This window comes from Kwoniella pini, chromosome 1 (genome assembly GCF_000512605.2).
Source record: "Kwoniella pini CBS 10737 chromosome 1, complete sequence".
In the NCBI taxonomy this organism is placed as follows: Eukaryota; Fungi; Basidiomycota; class Tremellomycetes; order Tremellales; family Cryptococcaceae; genus Kwoniella; species Kwoniella pini.
Genome location: NC_091716.1, coordinates 3168170 through 3188977, shown reverse-complemented (window position 1 = coordinate 3188977; position 20808 = coordinate 3168170). Strand labels below are relative to the sequence as shown.

General features: G+C 33.6%; 11 protein-coding genes across 11 annotated transcripts; 5 read left to right on the top strand and 6 right to left on the bottom strand.

Moving 5' to 3' along the window:
* On the bottom strand, positions 1-1022 carry I206_101216 (uncharacterized protein; the record flags this gene model as incomplete). The annotated part of the gene is made up of 5 exons (XM_019151892.1): positions 1-248; positions 368-430; positions 509-608; positions 689-787; positions 951-1022. 5 exons carry the CDS (start codon positions 1020-1022, stop codon positions 1-3), a joined length of 582 nt encoding a protein of 193 aa, XP_019014030.1.
* Positions 1023-1710: 688 nt separating this feature from the next.
* On the bottom strand, positions 1711-3059 carry I206_101215 (actin; the record flags this gene model as incomplete). Its single annotated transcript, XM_019151893.2, has 5 exons — positions 1711-1823; positions 1899-1985; positions 2055-2818; positions 2878-2946; positions 3010-3059. The coding sequence occupies 5 exons, from the start codon at positions 3057-3059 to the stop codon at positions 1711-1713; spliced, it is 1083 nt and encodes a 360-aa protein (XP_019014031.2).
* A 1177-nt stretch (positions 3060-4236) lies between these two features.
* Positions 4237-5645, top strand: I206_101214 (uncharacterized protein; the record flags this gene model as incomplete). Its single annotated transcript, XM_019151894.1, has 5 exons — positions 4237-4262; positions 4326-4349; positions 4410-4532; positions 4630-4956; positions 5039-5645. 5 exons carry the CDS (start codon positions 4237-4239, stop codon positions 5643-5645), a joined length of 1107 nt encoding a protein of 368 aa, XP_019014032.1.
* A 443-nt stretch (positions 5646-6088) lies between these two features.
* Positions 6089-6556, bottom strand: I206_101213 (histone H4; the record flags this gene model as incomplete). Its single annotated transcript, XM_019151895.1, has 3 exons — positions 6089-6317; positions 6406-6469; positions 6538-6556. 3 exons carry the CDS (start codon positions 6554-6556, stop codon positions 6089-6091), a joined length of 312 nt encoding a protein of 103 aa, XP_019014033.1.
* Positions 6557-7073: 517 nt separating this feature from the next.
* I206_101212 (ribosomal protein L35) lies at positions 7074-7687 on the top strand (the record flags this gene model as incomplete). The annotated part of the gene is made up of 3 exons (XM_070202344.1): positions 7074-7274; positions 7475-7564; positions 7652-7687. 3 exons carry the CDS (start codon positions 7074-7076, stop codon positions 7685-7687), a joined length of 327 nt encoding a protein of 108 aa, XP_070058445.1.
* Positions 7688-7989: 302 nt separating this feature from the next.
* Positions 7990-9118, bottom strand: I206_101211 (uncharacterized protein; the record flags this gene model as incomplete). The annotated part of the gene is made up of 3 exons (XM_019151897.1): positions 7990-8314; positions 8404-9004; positions 9082-9118. The coding sequence occupies 3 exons, from the start codon at positions 9116-9118 to the stop codon at positions 7990-7992; spliced, it is 963 nt and encodes a 320-aa protein (XP_019014035.1).
* Positions 9119-9578: 460 nt separating this feature from the next.
* Positions 9579-11288, top strand: I206_101210 (uncharacterized protein; the record flags this gene model as incomplete). The annotated part of the gene is made up of 4 exons (XM_019151898.1): positions 9579-9711; positions 9788-10171; positions 10296-10693; positions 10776-11288. The coding sequence occupies 4 exons, from the start codon at positions 9579-9581 to the stop codon at positions 11286-11288; spliced, it is 1428 nt and encodes a 475-aa protein (XP_019014036.1).
* A 177-nt stretch (positions 11289-11465) lies between these two features.
* On the bottom strand, positions 11466-12816 carry I206_101209 (uncharacterized protein; the record flags this gene model as incomplete). Its single annotated transcript, XM_019151899.1, has 5 exons — positions 11466-11607; positions 11702-12150; positions 12238-12351; positions 12440-12500; positions 12575-12816. The coding sequence occupies 5 exons, from the start codon at positions 12814-12816 to the stop codon at positions 11466-11468; spliced, it is 1008 nt and encodes a 335-aa protein (XP_019014037.1).
* A 296-nt stretch (positions 12817-13112) lies between these two features.
* I206_101208 (uncharacterized protein) lies at positions 13113-15843 on the top strand (the record flags this gene model as incomplete). Its single annotated transcript, XM_019151900.1, has 4 exons — positions 13113-13149; positions 13303-13471; positions 13595-14943; positions 15005-15843. The coding sequence occupies 4 exons, from the start codon at positions 13113-13115 to the stop codon at positions 15841-15843; spliced, it is 2394 nt and encodes a 797-aa protein (XP_019014038.1).
* Positions 15844-16478: 635 nt separating this feature from the next.
* Positions 16479-18198, bottom strand: I206_101207 (uncharacterized protein; the record flags this gene model as incomplete). The annotated part of the gene is made up of 5 exons (XM_019151901.1): positions 16479-16542; positions 16627-16703; positions 16808-17781; positions 17842-17906; positions 17966-18198. The coding sequence occupies 5 exons, from the start codon at positions 18196-18198 to the stop codon at positions 16479-16481; spliced, it is 1413 nt and encodes a 470-aa protein (XP_019014039.1).
* A 290-nt stretch (positions 18199-18488) lies between these two features.
* Positions 18489-20278, top strand: I206_101206 (mitochondrial 37S ribosomal protein mS29; the record flags this gene model as incomplete). The annotated part of the gene is made up of 8 exons (XM_019151902.1): positions 18489-18579; positions 18657-18814; positions 18874-18975; positions 19053-19164; positions 19218-19310; positions 19371-19650; positions 19713-19857; positions 19931-20278. The coding sequence occupies 8 exons, from the start codon at positions 18489-18491 to the stop codon at positions 20276-20278; spliced, it is 1329 nt and encodes a 442-aa protein (XP_019014040.1).
* Positions 20279-20808: the final 530 nt, after the last annotated feature.

Below are 20808 nucleotides of genomic sequence, written 5' to 3'. Positions count from 1 at the left end.
TTATTCTTTTTTATTTTCACCTTGAATAATTTTTTTATCAATTTCAATTTGTTCTTTTTCTTCTTGTCTTTTCGCAAATTCTTGTCCAATTTGCATTCCAATTACACCTAAAGTTAATAAACCAACTAAAGCATTTGCAGCTGAAAGTACTCTAACAGCTTCAATTTTTTCATTTTCTGTTGGTTGAATTTCTCTTGGTGGTGGTGTAGGTAAAATTGAATAAGATGTTGTAATTGTTGAATCAGGTACTATATTTCATATCAGGTTATTTAGTTATTGTTTTTTGTTCTTCAAATATAAGTCCCCTTTTTTTTTAAAAAAAAAACAAAAAATAAAAAAAGATTTTATAAGAAGAATTTAAACTTACAGAATGTACGAAGTGATTGAATATGTACTGTTAAATATAAAATGATTGTAGCTAAATGCATTGCTATTTTATTTTTTCGGGTATATCATTAATATTGAGGAATTTTTTTCGTCCTTTTAAAAGATTTGATTTGAGACTCACCAATTGAACTTCCATCAAAGAACATTGCACTTTCATTCCATTTATGTAATTTAATAAGAAGTGCAATAAGTGGTAAACCTAATGCAACGTGAAAGAGGGCCTGAAAAAAAAACGAATTTTAGCTCTTTTGTTTCAATTAAAAAAAATGTCAAAAATTATGAAGAAACTAAAATCACTAACTTTAACAGCACCTGGTGATTCATACCAAATTTCATAAAATGTATAAGCATTTTGAATAGCTTCATCTGTTACTGGTTTATAAAGTAATGGAATATCGACCTGAAAATGAGAACAAAATTATAATTAGCTCGTTTTTTTGTTAATATTGTGTTTAGTCCTTCATAAGGTATATATATAAATCGAAGGAGAAGCAAAGGATGACTTTTCGAAATGTGTATATACAAGTAAATGAATTATAACGAAAACAAAGAAACAAACTTACAACTTGACAAACAAAAACCATACCTAATAAAAAAGAACATGATCCTAAAACTACAGATTGTGAGAAACCCATTGTATTCAAATATACTTTGATTAAATTCAATATTGATAAATTTTAATTTATTCAATAGGTAAAATAAATTAGAAAGAAATTCAAGAATAGATAATTAATGTTTTTGATAAATGAGAATATCCTTATCTCTTTCATTTAAACCGCTTAGAGGAATTCCACCTTTAAATTCCCGGTTATTACTAGTGACCAATCAAGTGACATATTAATAACGTGGCACCGTATGGTATGGTGTTATCTTGTTTATCATATAACCATCGCTTAAATTGTAATTACATGTAATCGCATTTGCCATCTCATTTCTTAGTTGTCTGAGTGGTACTTGGAATGTATCTCCTATTCAATGATAATGAAAGACCATGCAATCTATCGAGTACAATTCGGCATAACAGACAATCAAATCATCTTGTTATACCCCGCTAATCGGCATCAAATTCATTTTTCATTCACATATATAATTTTATTTCGAAAAGAAGTAGAAGTTTATGTGAAAAGGAGAGGTAAAAGAAGTTATGTTTATACGAATACGATTCAAGATTGATTTTCTACAAAACTCTTTAGGGTAATACAATTTTAAGAGTCTAAGTAACACATAGTATCAGCTTCACCCATATTAGTGTCTAAAATCGACCAACTCACCCAGATCCAATCAACCTCTTCAGTCCAAGCTCTCTGTAACCGTCTAAACAGCTTAGAAACATTTTCTGTGGACGATCGAAGGTCCAGATTCGTCGTATTCGGATTTGGCGATCCACATTTGTTGGAAAGTGGATAAAGAGGCAAGGATAGAACCACCGATCCATACTATTGCGGGCGTGTTGCGTTAGCAATTTATGTCAAGCAGAACGGGACGAATACGCTACAAAAATAAGTACTCACCAGAGTATTTTCGCTCGGGAGGAGAGACGATCTTGACCTTCATGGATGAAGGAGCAAGAGCAGTGATTTCTTTTTGCATTCGGTCGGCTAAGAATAATTGTGGTCATAGCTGAGTCAGCGGAATTCCGATGTGCCGTTAAAGGTATAGCTACTCACCAATACCGTTGTACATAGTGGTACCACCAGACATGACAATGTTACCGTAAAGATCCTTTCTGATATCCAAGTCACACTTCATGATAGAGTTGTAGGTGGTTTCGTGAATACCGGCAGATTCAAGACCAAGGAACGAAGGTTGGAAGAGGGCTTCAGGACATCTGAATCGTTCGTTACCGATAGTGATAACTTGTCCATCTGGAAGTTCGTAAGATTTCTCAAGTTGAGAAGATTGAGCAGCAGTTTGAAGTTCTTGTTCAAAGTCAAGAGCAACGTAACAGAGTTTCTCCTTGATATCTCTGACGATTTCTCGTTCGGCAGAGGTGGTGAATGGGTAACCTCTTTCCATGAGGATCTTGACGAGGTAATCAGTCAAATCTCTACCAGCCAAATCCAATCTCAAAATAGCGTGAGGGAGAGAGAAACCTTCGTAAATTGGCACAGTGTGGGATACACCATCTCCGGAATCTAATACGATACCAGTGGTTCTACCGGAAGCGTAAAGGGAAAGTACAGCTTGAATGGAAACGTAGAATGCAGGTGCGTTGAAAGTCTCGAACATGATTTGGGTCATCTTCTCTCTGTTTTGCTTAGGGTTCAATGGAGCTTCGGTAAGCAAGACTGGGTGTTCTTCAGGGGCAACTCGCAGTTCGTTGTAAAAGGTGTGGTGCCAGATTTTTTCCATATCATCCCAGTTGGTAACGATACCGTGCTCAATTGGGTATTTGAGGGTAAGAATACCTCTCTTAGATTGGGCTTCATCACTAAATCACGATTCAGGTCGTCAGATCTGATTAAGCGATATGCAGGGGAAATGACTCACCCTACGTAAGAGTCCTTTTGACCCATACCAACCATTACACCTTGGTGTCTTGGTCGACCGACGATTGATCTGAGCGGGATAATGGCCCATCAGTATTGAATAAGCATATTCGTGGGACAACATTGAACTCACGGGAAGACAGCTCGAGGAGCATCATCACCGGCGAAACCGGCTTTGCACATACCGGAACCATTGTCAATGACCAAGGCAGCGACTTCGTCCTCCCTGTGGATATCATAAAAGTCAGTTGCAGTTTTACGTATAATCGGTAGAGGGCATTGAGTAACTTACATATTGATAGTCTATTACTGCGAGAACGAGATATGCAGGAGTCAGCCAGACGATTCAATGTAAGGGAGAAGGCTTTCGACAAAAGTGTTAGGTTATAAAAGTAGAAAAGACATAGGGGAAGACGCTAGCACCGCTTCTTCGCCCTCCACAAGGCCACCGGCCTGGCGAATCTCAGATCATGCATCCCACCATCTCGCAGTCAAGTGATGACAGCCAAGCTTTGTGGGATAGGAGTGGGACGATATGTGAATGCGATGTGAGTTTTATAGAGATGCGTCGTCTTGCCTGCGCTGGATTTGAATCAACCGATTATCGGTATTCATCGTCCTCCAGCTTGGCGTAGTAATTGACGGGGAACAGTCGCTTCAATGGCCAGATGGGATCACCGATAGCGAGAGGAGGTGAAAAGAAGACGAGTGGACAGAGTTCAAGATTATAACCAAAGCGAGGGGACGCTCGACGTCTGTTGTGACTTGTCATGATAACGCCTACGCCTATTATCCCGTATCTCCTCGGTCCACGTCACGAGCTTCCAGCCATCCGACCGGTATGTTATAGATTGAGAATGGAGGTACTCACGAAGTTTTAGGTAGTAAGTAAAAGAGAAGATGAGGGTGAAGACGTTAATTGATCGTTAAGATATAGATTGAGTGATCAAGGTATGTATGATGATGATGATGATGATGAATAGATGTAATGGGAGTATCGTGTGGTAAGGTGGTGCGGTGTAAGTGATGCCTGGACCTGGTAAGCTATCGCGGGGAACAATGCGCAACTTACTTAGTTATGTGCTTACACGGTGATAATATGACGCCCATGGCTTAAATCCCTGAACACGGAATTATGATATATAAGGAGATCGGCATTATGACGTGGCACTTTAATATCAATTAGATTACCGGTGGACGCGCAAGCTCAACCGGTTCACTCAATATACACGAATAGTCAAGAGTGACGTTTTAAGATTCATTGAATGATTGTAGATTTCAGTATAGACAGACAACCAACATTCACAAATTAGTCTCCAATTCATTATAAAGAGGATAATAGAGAAGAAGACAGTTCAAAATGCCTTTGGAATCATGTATGCTAGTGTGAGTTGGCACAGCTGTGTGTTAAATTTCTGTACTCATGTAAAGCTGACCACTCGATCGAAGGCTCGATAATAGCGAGTATATGAGGTAAGTGTTCAGATGGAGGAAAAGGATGAGACGTTTCAGCTGATCATTTTGACTCGAAAGGAATGGAGACTATGCACCGACTCGATTTCAAGCTCAAGCAGAAGCTGTATCGACGGTATTCACAGCGAAAACAGATTCAAATCCTGAAAGTGCAGTTGGATTAATGACAATGGCAGGGAAATCGTAAGTATCGTCGTTGTCGTTGTTAATCTCAAATAAAAGATTTTATAAAAATATCAAAGTTTAATTGCTGATGCTGATACTAATTGATTTATTGTAGACCTTCATTATTAGTAACACCAACTAATGATCTTGGTAAATTACTTTCATCATTATCAAAAGTTCAAATTTCAGGTACATCATCATTATCAACTTCAATATCAATAGCACAATTATCACTTAAACATCGTGAAAATAAAAATCAAAGACAACGTATAGTAGTTTTTATTGGATCACCAATTGAAGAATCAAAAGAAAATTTAAATAAATTAGGTAAAAAATTAAGAAAAAATAATGTTTTAATTGATTTAATTACATTTGGTGAAGAAGGTAGAGAAAATGATGATAAATTAAGTGGATTAATTGAAGGTGTTGGTGGTGAAGAATCGTAAGTTTTCAAACAAAATTTAATACTTATATTAATAGTTAAAATAAGCTGATATTTTAATGGATTAATTTCTTTTTTTAAGTCATCTTGTATCAATTCCACCAGGTCCTCAATTTTTATCTGATGTAATTCTTTCTTCTCCTATATTATTTGATGGTGAAGGTATTATACCAGGAGCAAGTGGAAGTGGAGGAGAAGGTGGATTTAGTGGTGTTGAAGATGGTATAGATCCAAATATGGATCCAGAATTAGCAATGGCAATTAGAATGTCATTACAAGAAGCACAAGAAGCTGCAGCACGTTCAAATCCACCAGCGACTACAGCATCTAGTTCAACAGAACAACCTCTTATAAATACAGAATCATCTAATGATACTTCTGGTTCAGCAACTTTATTACCTTCTGCAATTACTCAACCTTTATCCAATGCAAATGATTCAGATATACCAATGGTATCAGGTGATAAACCTGGAGATGAAAATGTAGTAGATGATGTATTAGTTGATCAAGAAGAAGAAGATGAAGATGAAGATGAACAACTTAGAAAAGCAATGGCTTTAAGTAGAGGTGATGATGTTGATATGAATGAAGGTGAAGATGATGATGATGATGAAGCTGCAATTGCTAGAGCAATAGCTATGAGTTTAGAAGAAACTAAAGAAGAAGAAAATAAAGAACCTAAATCATAGTGCGATTGTAAATTGTTATTTCGTATTTTTAGATTTCCTTCATACACAACTGAAGTAATGTGTATTTATGCATTTTATGATTACGCTAGATTTCTTTGAACGAAGTTACTTGTAGTATGATTTAATGATCATTAAGTGAGATTGAAATTTGGCGGAAATGTCTTTTTATCTCTGTCTTATCAATTTCGTGTATCGCACATTTTATGGCGAATGCAAAATGCGATAAGCCTTACTTGAATATGAAAGGTATCTTTAACATAAAAATACATTTTAATTATGTATATACATATAAAAAATGTTTCACGAAATCAATTGGTAACAGTTCATATTTAAACGATATAACTACACCAAGAAAAATAAAATAATAAAAATCAAAAAAACGAATTTAAGTAAAAGGTGTTTAAGAAGAAAAAAATGATGAATTTCAGGTTTTTTTTTTCTTTTTAAGCACCGAAACCATATAAAGTTCTACCTTGTCTTTTAAGAGCATAAACAACATCTAAAGAAGTAACTGTTTTTCTTTTTGCATGTTCAGTATAAGTTACTGAATCTCTAATTACATTTTCAAGAAAAATTTTAAGTACACCTCTTGTTTCTTCATAAATTAATCCTGAAATTCTTTTTACACCACCTCTTCTTGCTAAACGTCTAATAGCAGGTTTAGTAATACCTCTATAAAAAAAAAAACATTCCAAAATTGTGTCAGCTTTAAAATGATTCATTAAATCGTCATATGATCTTTTTTAAAATCTAAACTAACTGAATATTATCTCTTAATACTTTTCTATGTCTTTTAGCTCCACCTTTACCTAAACCTTTACCACCTATTAAGATCCAAAGAATATCAGTTATGATGCTCAAAAGCAAATGGAAAATGCACTCAGTAACTAACCTTTTCCTCTACCAGACATATTGATTTATATTTGTTTTAAAAGTTGAAAGTTCAAAAAAATAAGAGTATAATAGATGTTTCGCGATAAATCTGTGATTTGACTGAACAAGAAAGAGAAGGAAGAGAATGAGTAATGTTGTTACCAAAAAGGTATATATATAGATTGACGCGTAAGTGAGTATGAGTAAGTGTGATGATATCTTATAAAGTGGAGGCGATAATAAACAGTCAAGTTGATTAGATTGAAATCACGGTGTTATAGCTTTCAAATCACGTGATAAGTAAGTCTTGCTTTATTTTATATAGGAGACTTAATTAAATTATAATCAAAGCTCGGGATCTCCAATTGTATAAATTACGTAAGCTAGTAGATAGATATCTTACAACTTTCCTTTCGTTCGAAAGATGATCATAAAGATCATCAAAAGATGTTTAAAGATGTAGATTGGAAGTAAACATAAATCAGTCAAATTCAAATTCAATTTCATTCTTTCATTCAGATAGTCTCCCAAATATCAAATCATAGTCTTAGAAAAATGTCATTCATATCTAAACTTTTCATTCGACCTAAAATTTCAACTTCAATTCCTTTTAATTCAATAGCAAATTCATCTAAAATCACTTCAACAAATTTATTAATATCAAAATTTTCAACTTCAAATTCATTATTAATTAAACAAAAATTAAAATCACATTCAGGATGTAAAAAAAGATTTTTTCCAAATGCTAATGGATTAGTAAGTTTTTGAAAAATATAATCAATTATAATTAAAGAAAAAAGAAATTAATCATACTTTTATTTACATTTCTTGTTAGTTTAAACGAGTAAGTTTCTGTTTTTTTAGAATAGCATCATATATTTAGGATCGGGATAGGAATTTTGATCAATTCACAATAATTTAATTTATTGACTTATTTTTAAAAAATGATTAATTAGGCTCAAACAGGTAAATCACATTTAAATACTGCTTTTTCAACTTCTCGTATAAATAGATTAGCGAAACAAGTTTATGTTACTAAAACACAAGTGAGTTTAATCAATCCCATAACCTTTCATTTAAATATTACGAAAAGTCAAATGGGCATAAATGCTGATAGCATTATCGATGGATAGGGACGAAAGTTGAAGAAGATGTTACCGTATGCTTAATTTTACTTATTTTTAACAACTGATATCTTAGACAATGTATAATATACCAATGAACCGATGTATTAGACTTTTAAAAGTTTATTATTTTGACGGTGAAATAAGACTTATTCAGTAATTTAGTAACTGTATAAACAATAGTGCATACATTTTAACATAAATATAAAAGTATATAGATACAAAAATTAGGCATACGGCATCTCTACTTCCAACCTCCTAATTTGCTAATGAATTGATAGTGTTGAATTAGAGAATCTATCTAATATTAATATACATAATTTCGGGAAAGGGAATCGCGAAACTGATCAAGCTTGTTGAGTCTTCTCATCAGTAAATCCATTCCCTTCATAAGCAGGAAGTAATTCTTCTTCTTCACCATCTTGACCTTGGATACTATTTGAAGAAAGGATCAAACCTCTTCTTTCTGCTTTTTTAGCTTTTCTAGCTTCTTTTCTAGCTAATCGTCTCGATCTTCTTTCTTCTTTTGATGGACAACCAGCTTTAAAATATCTAAAAGTAAGTAAGAAAAGCATGAAAAAGAAATGAATTATTGATCCTAATCCTGCTCCAATGACAAAAGCAAGTACAATGGATTCTATTGGTTTTAAATTACCAAGAGCTTTATGAAGTCTTTTTTAGGAAAAAATCAAAAGTCAGCTGAACTTATTAGGTTGATTGACGATAAATGAAAGAATTGAAATGAATCGTAAGAAACTCACCTTCCTGGAATTGTATTTGCCATAAACCCATGTCCATGTTGATGTCCATGATGGTGATGAGATGATTGATGTTGAATTTCAATTGGAGGAAGTTCTTCAGAATTTGGTAATCTCCATTCACCTTTTACACCTTGTCTTACAATCCATTTATCTTCTTCCAAATGTCTCCACCATTTCATTTCTTCTTGTTGAATTTCATTTGGTAATTTCATTTCATCATCTTCTGAAAATTTCTCAAAAGGAAGAATTTTAACAGAACCACTTTCTAATAAAGGTATAATTTTATTTTCAACATTTTCAATTTGACCTTTGAAATGTTCAAATAAAGTTTCATGGATATCTTCCATTTTTTTCTCTTTAGATTGAAGATCAGGTTCCACGAAACCTAATTTGACAAGTAATGATTTGAATGAACTGATTTGACTTTTTCCATGGCATGGTTTATGCATTGAAGAATGTTCAAAAGGAAGGAATGGTAATGTCTTGATCTCATCTAATGGTTCTGATTCGGCATTAATTCGGTATGATATTTCTTCAACTGGTGGAAGAGGTTCGGATGATAGAGCGTAGACTCTGATGGGTTTAGCCGAAGCTGATGCGACTGAAGTGATTACATCAAATTGTCAGCTTGACCAGATTGATTCATGTGTATTAGATGGGATGATTCGCTAGACTTACCCAGCGCAGCGAACATAGCAATAGAGGATATCTTCATTTTAGCTATATGGTGGTCGATTCAATTGCTATTAGTATATGATGGGATATATATGTATGTGTGTTCTTCTAGAATAACTTATATAACAGTCAATGGTTATATAATATAGTATTCTGTTCCAACAGACAAAAGAAAGGAAAGGAGTCTTTGACAAAAGATTAAATTCGATTATTGAGGAGAGAGTATGAGAATTGACGAAAGTGGAAAGTGATTGATGGGTGGCGTGGCTGAAATCAGTTACGGTTAACTTTGATCTTGAGTGGCAAATCCATTATGGAGATGAAGATGATGTCCGCTTCCAAGTCTCAAATGTGGGGCTCAGTGGGATCCTTCCAGGTATGTTATTGTAATCTAGTCCGAGTAACTTTGAATATCTCTTCGTGATTTGTCAATTTTACTGTTCATACATCACTTTCAACAATAGACTGGTCGACCGAAGTTTATAAGGAAAGTTTACAAGATGTCGGTAATGCTTGAAACCTCTTTAGGGGAACTAGTGATTGATTTAGAAGTTGATAAATGTCCTAAAACATGCGAAAATTTCTTAAAATTATGTAAATTAAAATATTACGCTTTGAATGCTTTTTTTAATGGTAAGTTATTCTGTATTTCTTCAACAGCTAGAATTGGGCTTATCTAAGGAAAACTAATTACTGATATATAATATAGTTTCTAAAGATTTCATAGCTCAAACAGGTGATCCAACTGCAACGGGAACAGGAGGAGAATCATTAGAATCGTATTTATTTACAAAAAATCAATCAAAATCAAAACCAAAACCATCAAGATATTTTAAACCTGAAATTATAAATTCATTAAAACATTTAAATAAAGGTACAGTTTCAATGGCAGTTGCACCAACAAATCCACCTGGATGTGGATCACAATTTTTTATAACTTTATCAAATAATATAGAATATTTAGATGGTAAACATTCAATATTTGGTCATGTAATTGAAGGTTTAGATACTTTAGATAAAATAAATGAAGCTTTTTTAGATAAAGATGGAAGACCATTACAAGATATAAGAATAAGGCATATTGAAATTTTAGGTAAGTTTTTGAGTTTTGAATTTTTTCATGTTGAAATATTCGAGGTCAAAAAGAAAATCCAAACAAAATAAAAAATTGGGAAAAGAAGTTTTTTTTACTGAATTTTTGTTTTTATTTTGGTTAGAGGATCCATTTCCAGATCCAAAAGATTTTATAGAAATTCCAAATTCACCTTTAAAACCACCTGATAATTTTTCATCAATTAGAATAAGTGATAATGAAAATATTTTTAAAGAAATTGAAAATGAAGATGAATTAGAAGAAAAACGTAGAAATACTCAAGCTAATTCAAGTGCATTAACTTTAGAAATGATTGGTGATTTACCTTTTGCAGCTATTAGACCACCTGAAAATATTTTATTTATTTGTAAATTAAATCCAGTTACAATTGATGAAGATTTAGAATTAATTTTTTCAAGATTTGGTAAAATTTTAAGTTGTGAAATTGTTAGAGATAAAAAATCAGGTGATAGTTTACAATATGCTTTTATTGAATTTGATGAAAGAGAATCTGCTGAACAAGTGAGTTTTTTAATTTAATTTAATTTTCATTTCGTCATGAATATATATATATATATATACTGAAAAAAATCTTTATATATAGGCATATTTTAAAATGCAAAATGTTTTGGTAGATGATAGAAGAATATGGGTAGATTTTTCACAATCTGTAGCTAAAATGAGTGTACATCAAGCTATATCAGGTGGAAGAGGAAGAGGTGGAGGAAGAGGAGGAAGAGGTAGAGGTGGAAGAGATAATGGATATAGTGGAAGAGAAAGGAACGAGGATAGGGATAGAGATGAAAGACGTTATGTTGCTTCTACTCCTAGAGATGTAAGGGGTACAGAAGGATATGGAATGGTATTTGATCAATCATCAAATCCGATAAGGAGGAAAAGTAGATCGCCAAAACGACATAGAGATAGAAGTAGGAGTAAGGAAAGGGATAGGAGAGATAAAGACGATAGGAGAGATAAAGATGATAGAAGAGATCGACATAGTGATAGGAGAGACAGAGATCGAGATCGAGATCGAGATAGGTATAGAGATGATAGGAGGGACAGGGATCGGGATAGAGATGATAGGAGGGATAGGGACAGGGATCATAGGCGGTGAGGCGTATGTCATTTATAGTGTCTCTTATTCTTGGAGTTAATAGGATACATGTCTGGCATTAAACAGCATTACAAAAGCGTTATAATCTAAATGCAAGATATACGAATTACAAACACATGATCAAGAATTGAATATACAACAATAATCCAGTCAAATTTCGAAGGCATACCTAATTCTTTATACTCTATACAGATGAACTTCTTGATCCCAAGCTGCACTAGCTAATAAACCAGGATCAAATAAAGACCAACATATACCCATTGTAAATTCAGTATGTTCAGAATGAATAAAAATAGGTAAAGTAGAATTTGTATCCCATCTATAATTTTTTTGCCAAAAAAAAAACCAATTAAGTTCGATTTATACCTTTTATTTCAAAAATTAAAGATCTTAAACAAAAAAAAAACACATACACTTTACAAGTCATATCATATCCTACACTTGCTAATTGATTTCTATTATATGGATTCCATTGAATTTTTCTACAAGATAATTGATTTTTACCAATTATTTTTCCAAATTGATTTGAACCTAATCTAAAATCAAAAGTTTTAATTAAATTATCTTTACTTGCTATTGCAATTAAATTTTCATCATATTTATTCCAATCACAATGTAAAATTTCAATTTCTTGATTTAAATTTAAATTTGAATTTAAATTTGAATTTATACTTATAATTGGTTTTATTGAATTATTTAAATCATGATTAGAATTTTGTTGTCTTAAATCAAATAAATTTAAATTACCATCACTTCCACATGAAGTAAGTAAAAATGGATTATGTGGTGAAAATGTTGCTTGGTAAATTTGTCCTTTATGAGCTTGAATTGTAATTAAAGAAGTTTGTCTTGATGCTGTCCACTAATTTTAATTTCTTTTACTTAGTATCTTTATTCTTACAGATGATTTTTTGAAAACTTGAAATAAAAAGGGGTGTTTAAAACATACCACTTTTACAGTAGAATCCCAAGATGCAGTAACGAATTTATCTTTTTGTAGATTACTACATTCTATTGACATTATTTCAGAAGAATGTTCATGCCATGATTTTATCGGTAAGCCCTATTAAAAAGTGAATTTATAATAAATCTTGATAAACTTTATAAAACAAGATTTTTTGCATATTCCATATTGTATAGAATTAACTTACTTCAAGTGTCACATCGAACATTTTAATTGAACCATCTCCACAAGCGGCAAAAATTTGATTTCTAACTTACATATTAAATCCATAAGCCAGGTTTAAAAGATCAGTATTTCTACAAATAATTGTAATTTAACTTACTCATGAGTTTCATTCCAAGCTACATCAAAAACAACATCTCTAGTTTCAAAATATTTTATACATTTTAATCCTCCAAATACATTTTGATCTAAATCAATTATATGTAATCTACCATTACCTACTAAACCAAAATTTGATCCTGATGCAAGTGCAAATCGATTTTCGAAATAAGGTGAAAAAGATAAATTATTATGTGAGAATTTAGGAGTTTTTAATCGAAGGAATGGTTGTCCCATTGTCATCTTGGGGGGGAGTTATCCAGTCACAATGATTATTTATATTGATATATGTTGATTTGTTTATAGGAATATACAGTAGTATACTCGAGTAGATTAACTTTGGAAATCATCTTATGCCGGTTAATTGTATTGCCAGTAGAGTAGTATATATATAATTTGATTCCGTGTTCGATAGGATGCTAACTAACCCTGAAACAGAATTACCAAAGTTAATTTATACATACTACTCGCAATGTTTTGATTATTTACCTCCTTATAATCTTCTACCTAATTGAATCAACATCTTGTAATTTGATAAGATGCCTCCTTCGCCAGGTAAAATACATTCTTTACCAGGTGAGTGACTCTTCTTCACCTTACATCACACTTTCTACGCTCATCCGATAGACCGAGCTGATGTAAATAAATAAACTTTCCTCTTCGACGCGTCAACGAAAATTTCCATCTATGTAATCAAACTCGACTGACTACAACTTTGACTCTACACAGTGAAAGTATTATACAGTATAGATACTTCGTCTCAATCATACCTTACTGTCCTGCATGATCGTCAAGACGTCTATATACATCCGGGCTCTCCAGCTTATAGCTCAGAAAGTGAAGGTCCAGTTGGAAGTGTTACATTAAAGAGTGTCGCAAGAGGCATATGCTTTGCTAGGTGAGTAAGAACATGTAGAGCTATCCCAAGCCGCCGTTGCGGATCATGATGCTCGCTGGCAGTACCCCGCCGTCAGGCGCAACTCGTTGATCTAAGATTAGCTAAATCTTGTTGAGCACACAGTCCGGAATGTATACCCAATTCAACCTCGCTAGATTTCTCGGTGTACAACCTTGACCCAACCATCTCTCGTCCGTCCACCGCAAGGGCATTCCCTTCTTCGCCTACCGAGTCCTCCTCTTCCGCTTCATCATGGACAGGGAAAGGCTTTTTATCCTGGGTATTATCGGAAAATGGAGGAGGAAAGACGTTGATAAAAGGAAGGTTAGTCAGAGAATATGAATTCTCTTCCGCGCATTTCGCTCCGGAAGGTGGATTGGAGGGTCTCATGGCTTTAGCGAGCTCAGAACACAATGGAGCTGGAGGAGAAAATCTGGATGGGAAAGGCTGGGGCTTGGAAGTGGGAATTAGTCTTAGACAATTAAATCCGGATGGAAAGGTTGAATTTCAAAATCGGAAGGAATTCGAAGATATGCTTGCGAAGGGAAAATCCACTTCTACATCATCTGCTTTACCAACTTCTTCACCCGTGAGACCAAACGGAAGCACCCCAGCAAGATCAAGCCCTTTGATAAATGGGATAACTCGACTCCAAAGTGAAGCTGGCCGTACACCTCATGTGAATTCCACTCCCCATCAAGCCGGACCATCGGCTTCTTCGACTGCGACCGTACGACCGCATATCGCTCAACCGACGCCTATCCCAGCCCCTCAATCCGGTCCATCCTCCAGACCTTCTTCTTCTCTTTCTCATCGAGCTTCTTCCTCGTCAATGCCGCCCTCCTCTCTGCCAGCCTTGCCATCGAGTTCGAATTTACCTTCCAGTCGCCCGTCTTCTTCCGTAAGTGATCGCTCGATAAGACCACCGCCTCAACCTCAGCCTGCACCCGTTTCAAAAGCGGAACCACCGAATCGAGCTGGACCTTCAAGAAACAGGGAAGTCACGCCGCCTCCTTTACCTCGTACCAAGTCTCCACCACCTTCTACACCTTCCAGATCGAAATTACACGCATTACTTAGGGCGGATGGAATGATGTCACCCGAATTAGCCAGGCATCTAGCGTCAAATCCAGTACTGAGGAATTTGTTGAAAGCTGTGCCGTCAAATTCCAATGCGTTGACTGCATTGCGAAGTATAACGGGTATAAATCGCTCACCTACCTCCAATGCTCTCGAAAAGGGAAAGAAAACTACCTTGAATGGCAATGGTAATGGCCACGGTAACGGCTCGGATGATAAAGAAGGTAGTCCAGAAGCTACTACTCCAACACCGTCCAATCCACCTTTACCTACTCCAGGAAGGGTTACAAAGAACTTGCAAGCCGATGGATGTTGTAATTGCGGAACTACCGTTAGTAGTTGTTGGAGGACCAAGAAAATGAAAGATGGTACGCCAAGAAAGGTATGCGATGGTGAGTCAAACGAGATCAAACGAAGTAATCTTCAACCTAATTGACGCTTGTGAAAATGCAGATTGCGGCCTCTACTTCAATGAGCATAAACGAATGCGCCCTCCTGAATTATGGTCGCATCCGTACAAACCCGGTTCTTCCAGCGTACAAGTCAATCATCCAAATGACTCTAAACGTAAACATATACCTGAAATCACTGATGGTCCAGCATCTGGATTAAGATCGTCACCAAGATTAAATCGTACTAATTCAGATAAAGAAACACATACACTTTCATCTAATCATTCGATTATTCCAGAATCACCTAGAAAAAGACAAAAAACAAAAGCAGCTCCCCCACCACCAAGTCCAAGGAGAAGTACGAGAAATTCGACAAAATCTGAAAATTTAGATTTTGGTGCGGAAGTATTTGGATTTTCTCCAAGTGCAAATTCAACTAATAATAATTCAATATTTGGTACTTCACCTGCTATACCAATTTCTACGAATCAAGATGGACAAAATTTACAATCTTTTGGTACAGTAATGAATAATATAAATAATGGTAACAATAATAATAATCATCAAGAAGAAATTGATATATCTGCTTTTTTAGCTTCTTTTGAAAATTTACCTTCTGGTAATAACATAGATGGAAATAATAATTTATCAGGGTCAGGATCAAATTCAACAAGTGAATTTAGTATGGATAATTTATTTAATGGAATAGGTGATGGATTAGGTATTGAATTATCACAAGAAATGCAAGATTTATTAAATGGTTGGGAAAGTCAATTAAATGATCCAAATTATTTAGGTAATTTAGATTTATCAAATTTTTCAACAAATGATAATACATCCATTAATGAAAATAATAATACGAATATTATTAATAATAATAATAATAATAATGGTAATTAATAAATAAATAATTGTAAAAATTAAATTATAAATCATTAACAATTTCCGATTGAAAGTTATGATTAAAAAAATTCAAAATATAATTTTTTTGGTGATTTCATAAAATACTTCTTTAAATTTTTTAGGTTTTTTTTGTTCTTGTCATTTGTTCTTTTCATAAATACTAAGTAAGTATCATGTTACAATTTTTTTGTTGTTTGTATCAAATAAAAAATTATTTTTGATATGTAATATGCAAAATTTATTTTATCTTTAATACATAATTTAAATAAATTTTATAAAAAAACCTTAACGAACACCTACACTTGAGTATTCTTATTATTCTTCTCAAGATCATATCGAGAGATAAAAAGAAAAGTTTTATGTCCACAATCAAGTTCAAATTAAATTTCGAAAGACCATTCCTTCGCTTGAATTTACAAAGCATTCATTTTACCCACGATAATTATGTTCAAAATTAAAAAAAACAAATTTCTGATTATGCGAATATCGATGCATAGTAATATTTTTACATACATATATTGTGTCCCAATTAAGAAAGACTATAATTTAAAGATCATATAATAAAAATCCTAAATGATAAAGAAAAAAAATGAAAAGTAAAAAAAAAGAAAAGAAAAGAAAAGAAAAAAAATCTAATGGAATCTCTTATATGCATGTTTTTCATATTCTTTAAATTTCGTAACTCGTTTCTTAGGTCTATAGTAATTATCAAAAAATAAAATGTCAGATAATTCCAATTTCTAGATGAAGTTGATTTATATTGGAAAAAAATCAACTTACAATATAGGTACTCTAGGTTCAATTAATGCTCTCTTTTGTAAAGCTAAAAATCTATCTTTGAATAAATTTCCTTCAGGCTAATAATAAAAAAGTAAAAAGAGTTAACAAAACTAATTTTGTTTTTTTTGAAACGAATTGAAAAAAGATTTTCTTTTTTTTTGAAAAAAAAAAAAACTCTCACTTTAACTTGTCTTAAACTTTCAGCTAAATCTTCACCTAATTGAACTTGAATTCGATCTTTATTTAATTTATATTTTCCAATTTTTTCACCTTGTTTAATTATTAAACCTAATTTTTCATTCTTTCGTTTTAATAATTTTAATTTTAATTCTTTTTCTTTTTGTTCATTTAATTTTTTTTCAATTTCTTTTTTAAAAGAATTTACAGAACCAATTGAATTATTTAATTTATTTTTTAATAATTCATCTTTAATTGCTTTTTGTGCTAATTTATTTCTTAATGCTTTATTTCTTTGTGCTGTTGTTTTTCTTTTACTTTGTTTTTTAATTATAATTTCTTCTTCTTCATCATCATTTTCATCTTCACCCTCTAAATCTTCACCTGGTCCAACTTTCATACCTTCTGCAAATTCTGAAGGTTTCCAATTTTCTTTTCTTGCTTTTACAACTTCTCCTAATTCTTCAATTCTCTTCAAATCCAATTCTTCTCTTCTTAGTATTTCTTTTTCCTCATTTAAAGCTTCATTTATTAATTTTTGATGAGATTCAAGTGTTGGATTATAAGATACTCCACCTTTTGGAATTTCAAGATGAATACCATTTTCAACTTGTGAATTTAAATAAATTTCTCTTTGCTTTTTTAATGTTGTTGGTACTTTAATTTGTTTTTTTATTATTGTTTCTTCTCCAAATCCACCTTTTACTTTAATTTCTTCTTCTTCTACCCAAACATCTTTACTTTCGCTAGGATCAATCTTACGTATTTCAGCTGAAGTAGTGATTTCATCAGGATGAGTAGTTGTCTTCCTGGCTATCCTGCGTAATCGTTCTTTCTCTGCTGATGAAATGTGGATTTTGGTTTTCTTGGCAGATGAAGATGAAGAAGGTTTTGAAGTGAGAGATGGGACAGCTGAACGTTCGTTTAAAATTGCTAATGATCTAAGCGGTTTATGCGCTCTTCTTGCCCTTTTACCAACTTTAGGAGTATGAGTAAGTACACTATATACGCATTATATGATTAATGGAGCTGACTTACCTTCAACATCACCGACTACATCAACAGTGAATAAATCATTATTGGATTTTTGCGCTATTGGGCCACTGTAAAATAGCAATTTGTGAGCTAATCATCATCGTGAATGAAATGACACATAGCTCACCCAGTGACTCTCTCTTCTTCTCTACCTTTCTCTAAAGCTTCCTCTTCATTCCTTATATCAATGTTCTTCCTCCAAGATTTCTTTCCTTTCCTATATGATTGACCTAAAGTCGAAGGTGCACCAAGGTTGACTTCGGTCGAAGAGGCTTTGGCTTTTCCTTTACCTTTAGCGGAAGTTGAGGGTCTTTCGTAGGGTTTTGCCGTTGTTGTTCTTGCGGATTTCGTAGGTGCCATCTCTGATATTATACCAATAGTTGATAGTCAGTGACCTTTATATGCAAAATTGATACATTTGTACTATTCCACAAATAAATATTATGAACCGGTGGACTTGGAAATCTGTAAAATCCGCGACAACTTTACAACTTTTTATTATTTTATCATTATTTTATTCATTTTTATCCCAAATCTACTTTGCACTGTATCACTGTATATCATTATAATCCTGTCTTTAGGAAAAGTCATAAGTCATCTAGCAAAAGTGTTTATATACATTATATTTCATCAGGTTCAATCAAAACAATATGCGTCCGATAATACGATTTTCTTCAACACCTTTATCAAGGGGTATTTCAACATCTTCAACTGTTTTAGCAGCAGCAAAGCCTAAAAAGGGTATGTTCAAATTATGTCAAATTTACCTTTTTTTTTTTCCTCCTAAGAATCGCTAATTTGGAATTTTTACAATATAGCTACTGCATCTTCTAAAAATGCTAAACAGGGATTTAATCAAAAGAAAAAAGAAACTACAACAGGAGGTAGTAGTGGAAGTGGTCAATCTAATGTAGCTTTGAAATTTTCAATGGCAGGACAAGTACCTGATTTATCGGATTATCCAAAATTACAACCCGTAAGCTTTATTAAACCTCTCTCTTCCTGCATAAGTCTAATAAGTTTGTCATTTCTCAGATCAATTTCAAATCGGAAAATGTCGGTAGACCAACAACGTTTCCCAAAACCACTTTCGATAAGTTGAAGTTATTTGGATTATCGAAGAAAGTGGAACAAGAAGTCAGTTTATATCTTTTAGCTACTTGTCGATCGCGTTGATGCAGAATAAGCAGCTGATTGAAGGTTACTGAAAATAGCTATCTGCTAATGGTGGACCAGCTAGTGTAATTAGACAATCTACTATAGACTTGGCTAAACAATTAGATGGATCAAAAGCGAAATCTAGCAAAGATGCTAGATACGTATTGAGTGAGCTTTTTCCTTGCGGCTGAAATGTAATTTGGCTGATAACAGATTTTCAGCTGGCGAAAGGGGTAGTGGTAAATCGATGTTATTGCTTCAAACAGTGGCTTATGCCTTAGAGAGCGGGTGGATAGTATTGTTCAACCCAAAAGGTGAGCTCGCTTATCTCGTTATTTCAGACACAGAAATGCCGAGCTAACAATTATATATAGCGACCGAATGGACAAATTCTTCTTCACATTATATCTATGATTCCCAAACTCAACTCTTCAGCCAATGGCAATCAGCCCAATCAATCTTGTCTACTCTTTTAGCTATCAATAAAGATAAATTAGATGCCATCAAGTTGACTTCGGATATTGAATTGGCTCAAGGCAAAACAGCTTCAAAAGGATCAAAGTTGAGTGATTTGGTAGCTACGGGTAGTAAAGATGATAGAGTAGCTGTGAAAGTTCTGGATGAGGTTATGGCAGTATTGGAAAAGCAAACTCAGTCAGTTGCTGCTCTTTGCAGGTATCCGAAAGAAGGCGCTGATAATCGAGTCTGTTTAAAAGATTCCCCGTTATATGGGCTATAGATGAAGCACAGACACTATTCACTACTTCTCAATATCGAACTCAAGAGTACACACCTATTGAGCCATATCATCTATCCACCCCCAGATTAGCATTAGATTTCGTTTCAGGTAGACGGTCATTTGTGAATAAAAGTTTCTTGCAGTCTATAGTCTTTTATTCATGATATGCTAATTCAATTTGATTCCCCCTCACAGGCTAAAGGAACTGTCCTGACTTCTCTATCCCTTTCTGACCCTAAAAACCCATTGTCTCCTTCTTTAATCGACGGACTTAAGTTACCAACGACTCAACCTATCACCCCGTATACCAGATTAGATCCTTATCACTCCTTGCATGCTTCTTCCGGATTGAAGAAAATAGAAATACCGTTTAACATGTCTGATGAGGAAATTTCTGGTTTATATAAGTTATTAGTCAGGAAGGGTAAAACATCGAATAATCAATCTGATAATCTGTATATGGAAATTAAGAGTTTAAGTGGAGGAAATCCGAATGAGATAAAACGGGGATTGAGTAGATTGACAGCTGCTATAACGGTTTAATAGTAACTATAATTGCCGTTCAGATGACATATGCATCGACATCATGATCGCGATATTGAACGATGCGCATGCGTCTTCATGTTTATGGTGCGAGGGTTTACTTTGTATTAACCATCACCATGCATAAATGAGAAATCAGAATATGACCGCGGTCAAAATTGATCATACTCAACAAGATGCTCGTTCGGTGATTAACCTCGGTCAAAAAGTTGATATCTCCGGGGAAAAGATGTTAAGATTACGTTTTGATTTCGGCAGATCAGCGCTTTCGTCATTTTATCAATTTACTTGTAATTGTTTTTATCTATTTCTCATTCAATACGAGCCGAAAGACTTATACATTGTATTCGTCAATATCTTAATCTTATACGCAAATGGGATACGAAAGAACAACTGAATGATGTAAGCATTTCGGCTGAGGAAATTGATACTAATTCCATCCACTCTAAACAATTTGAGAAAAGGCATATATATAAAGCCTTAATCAATTCTCGAACATAAAATGCTTTTTATTCATACTCACAAATATT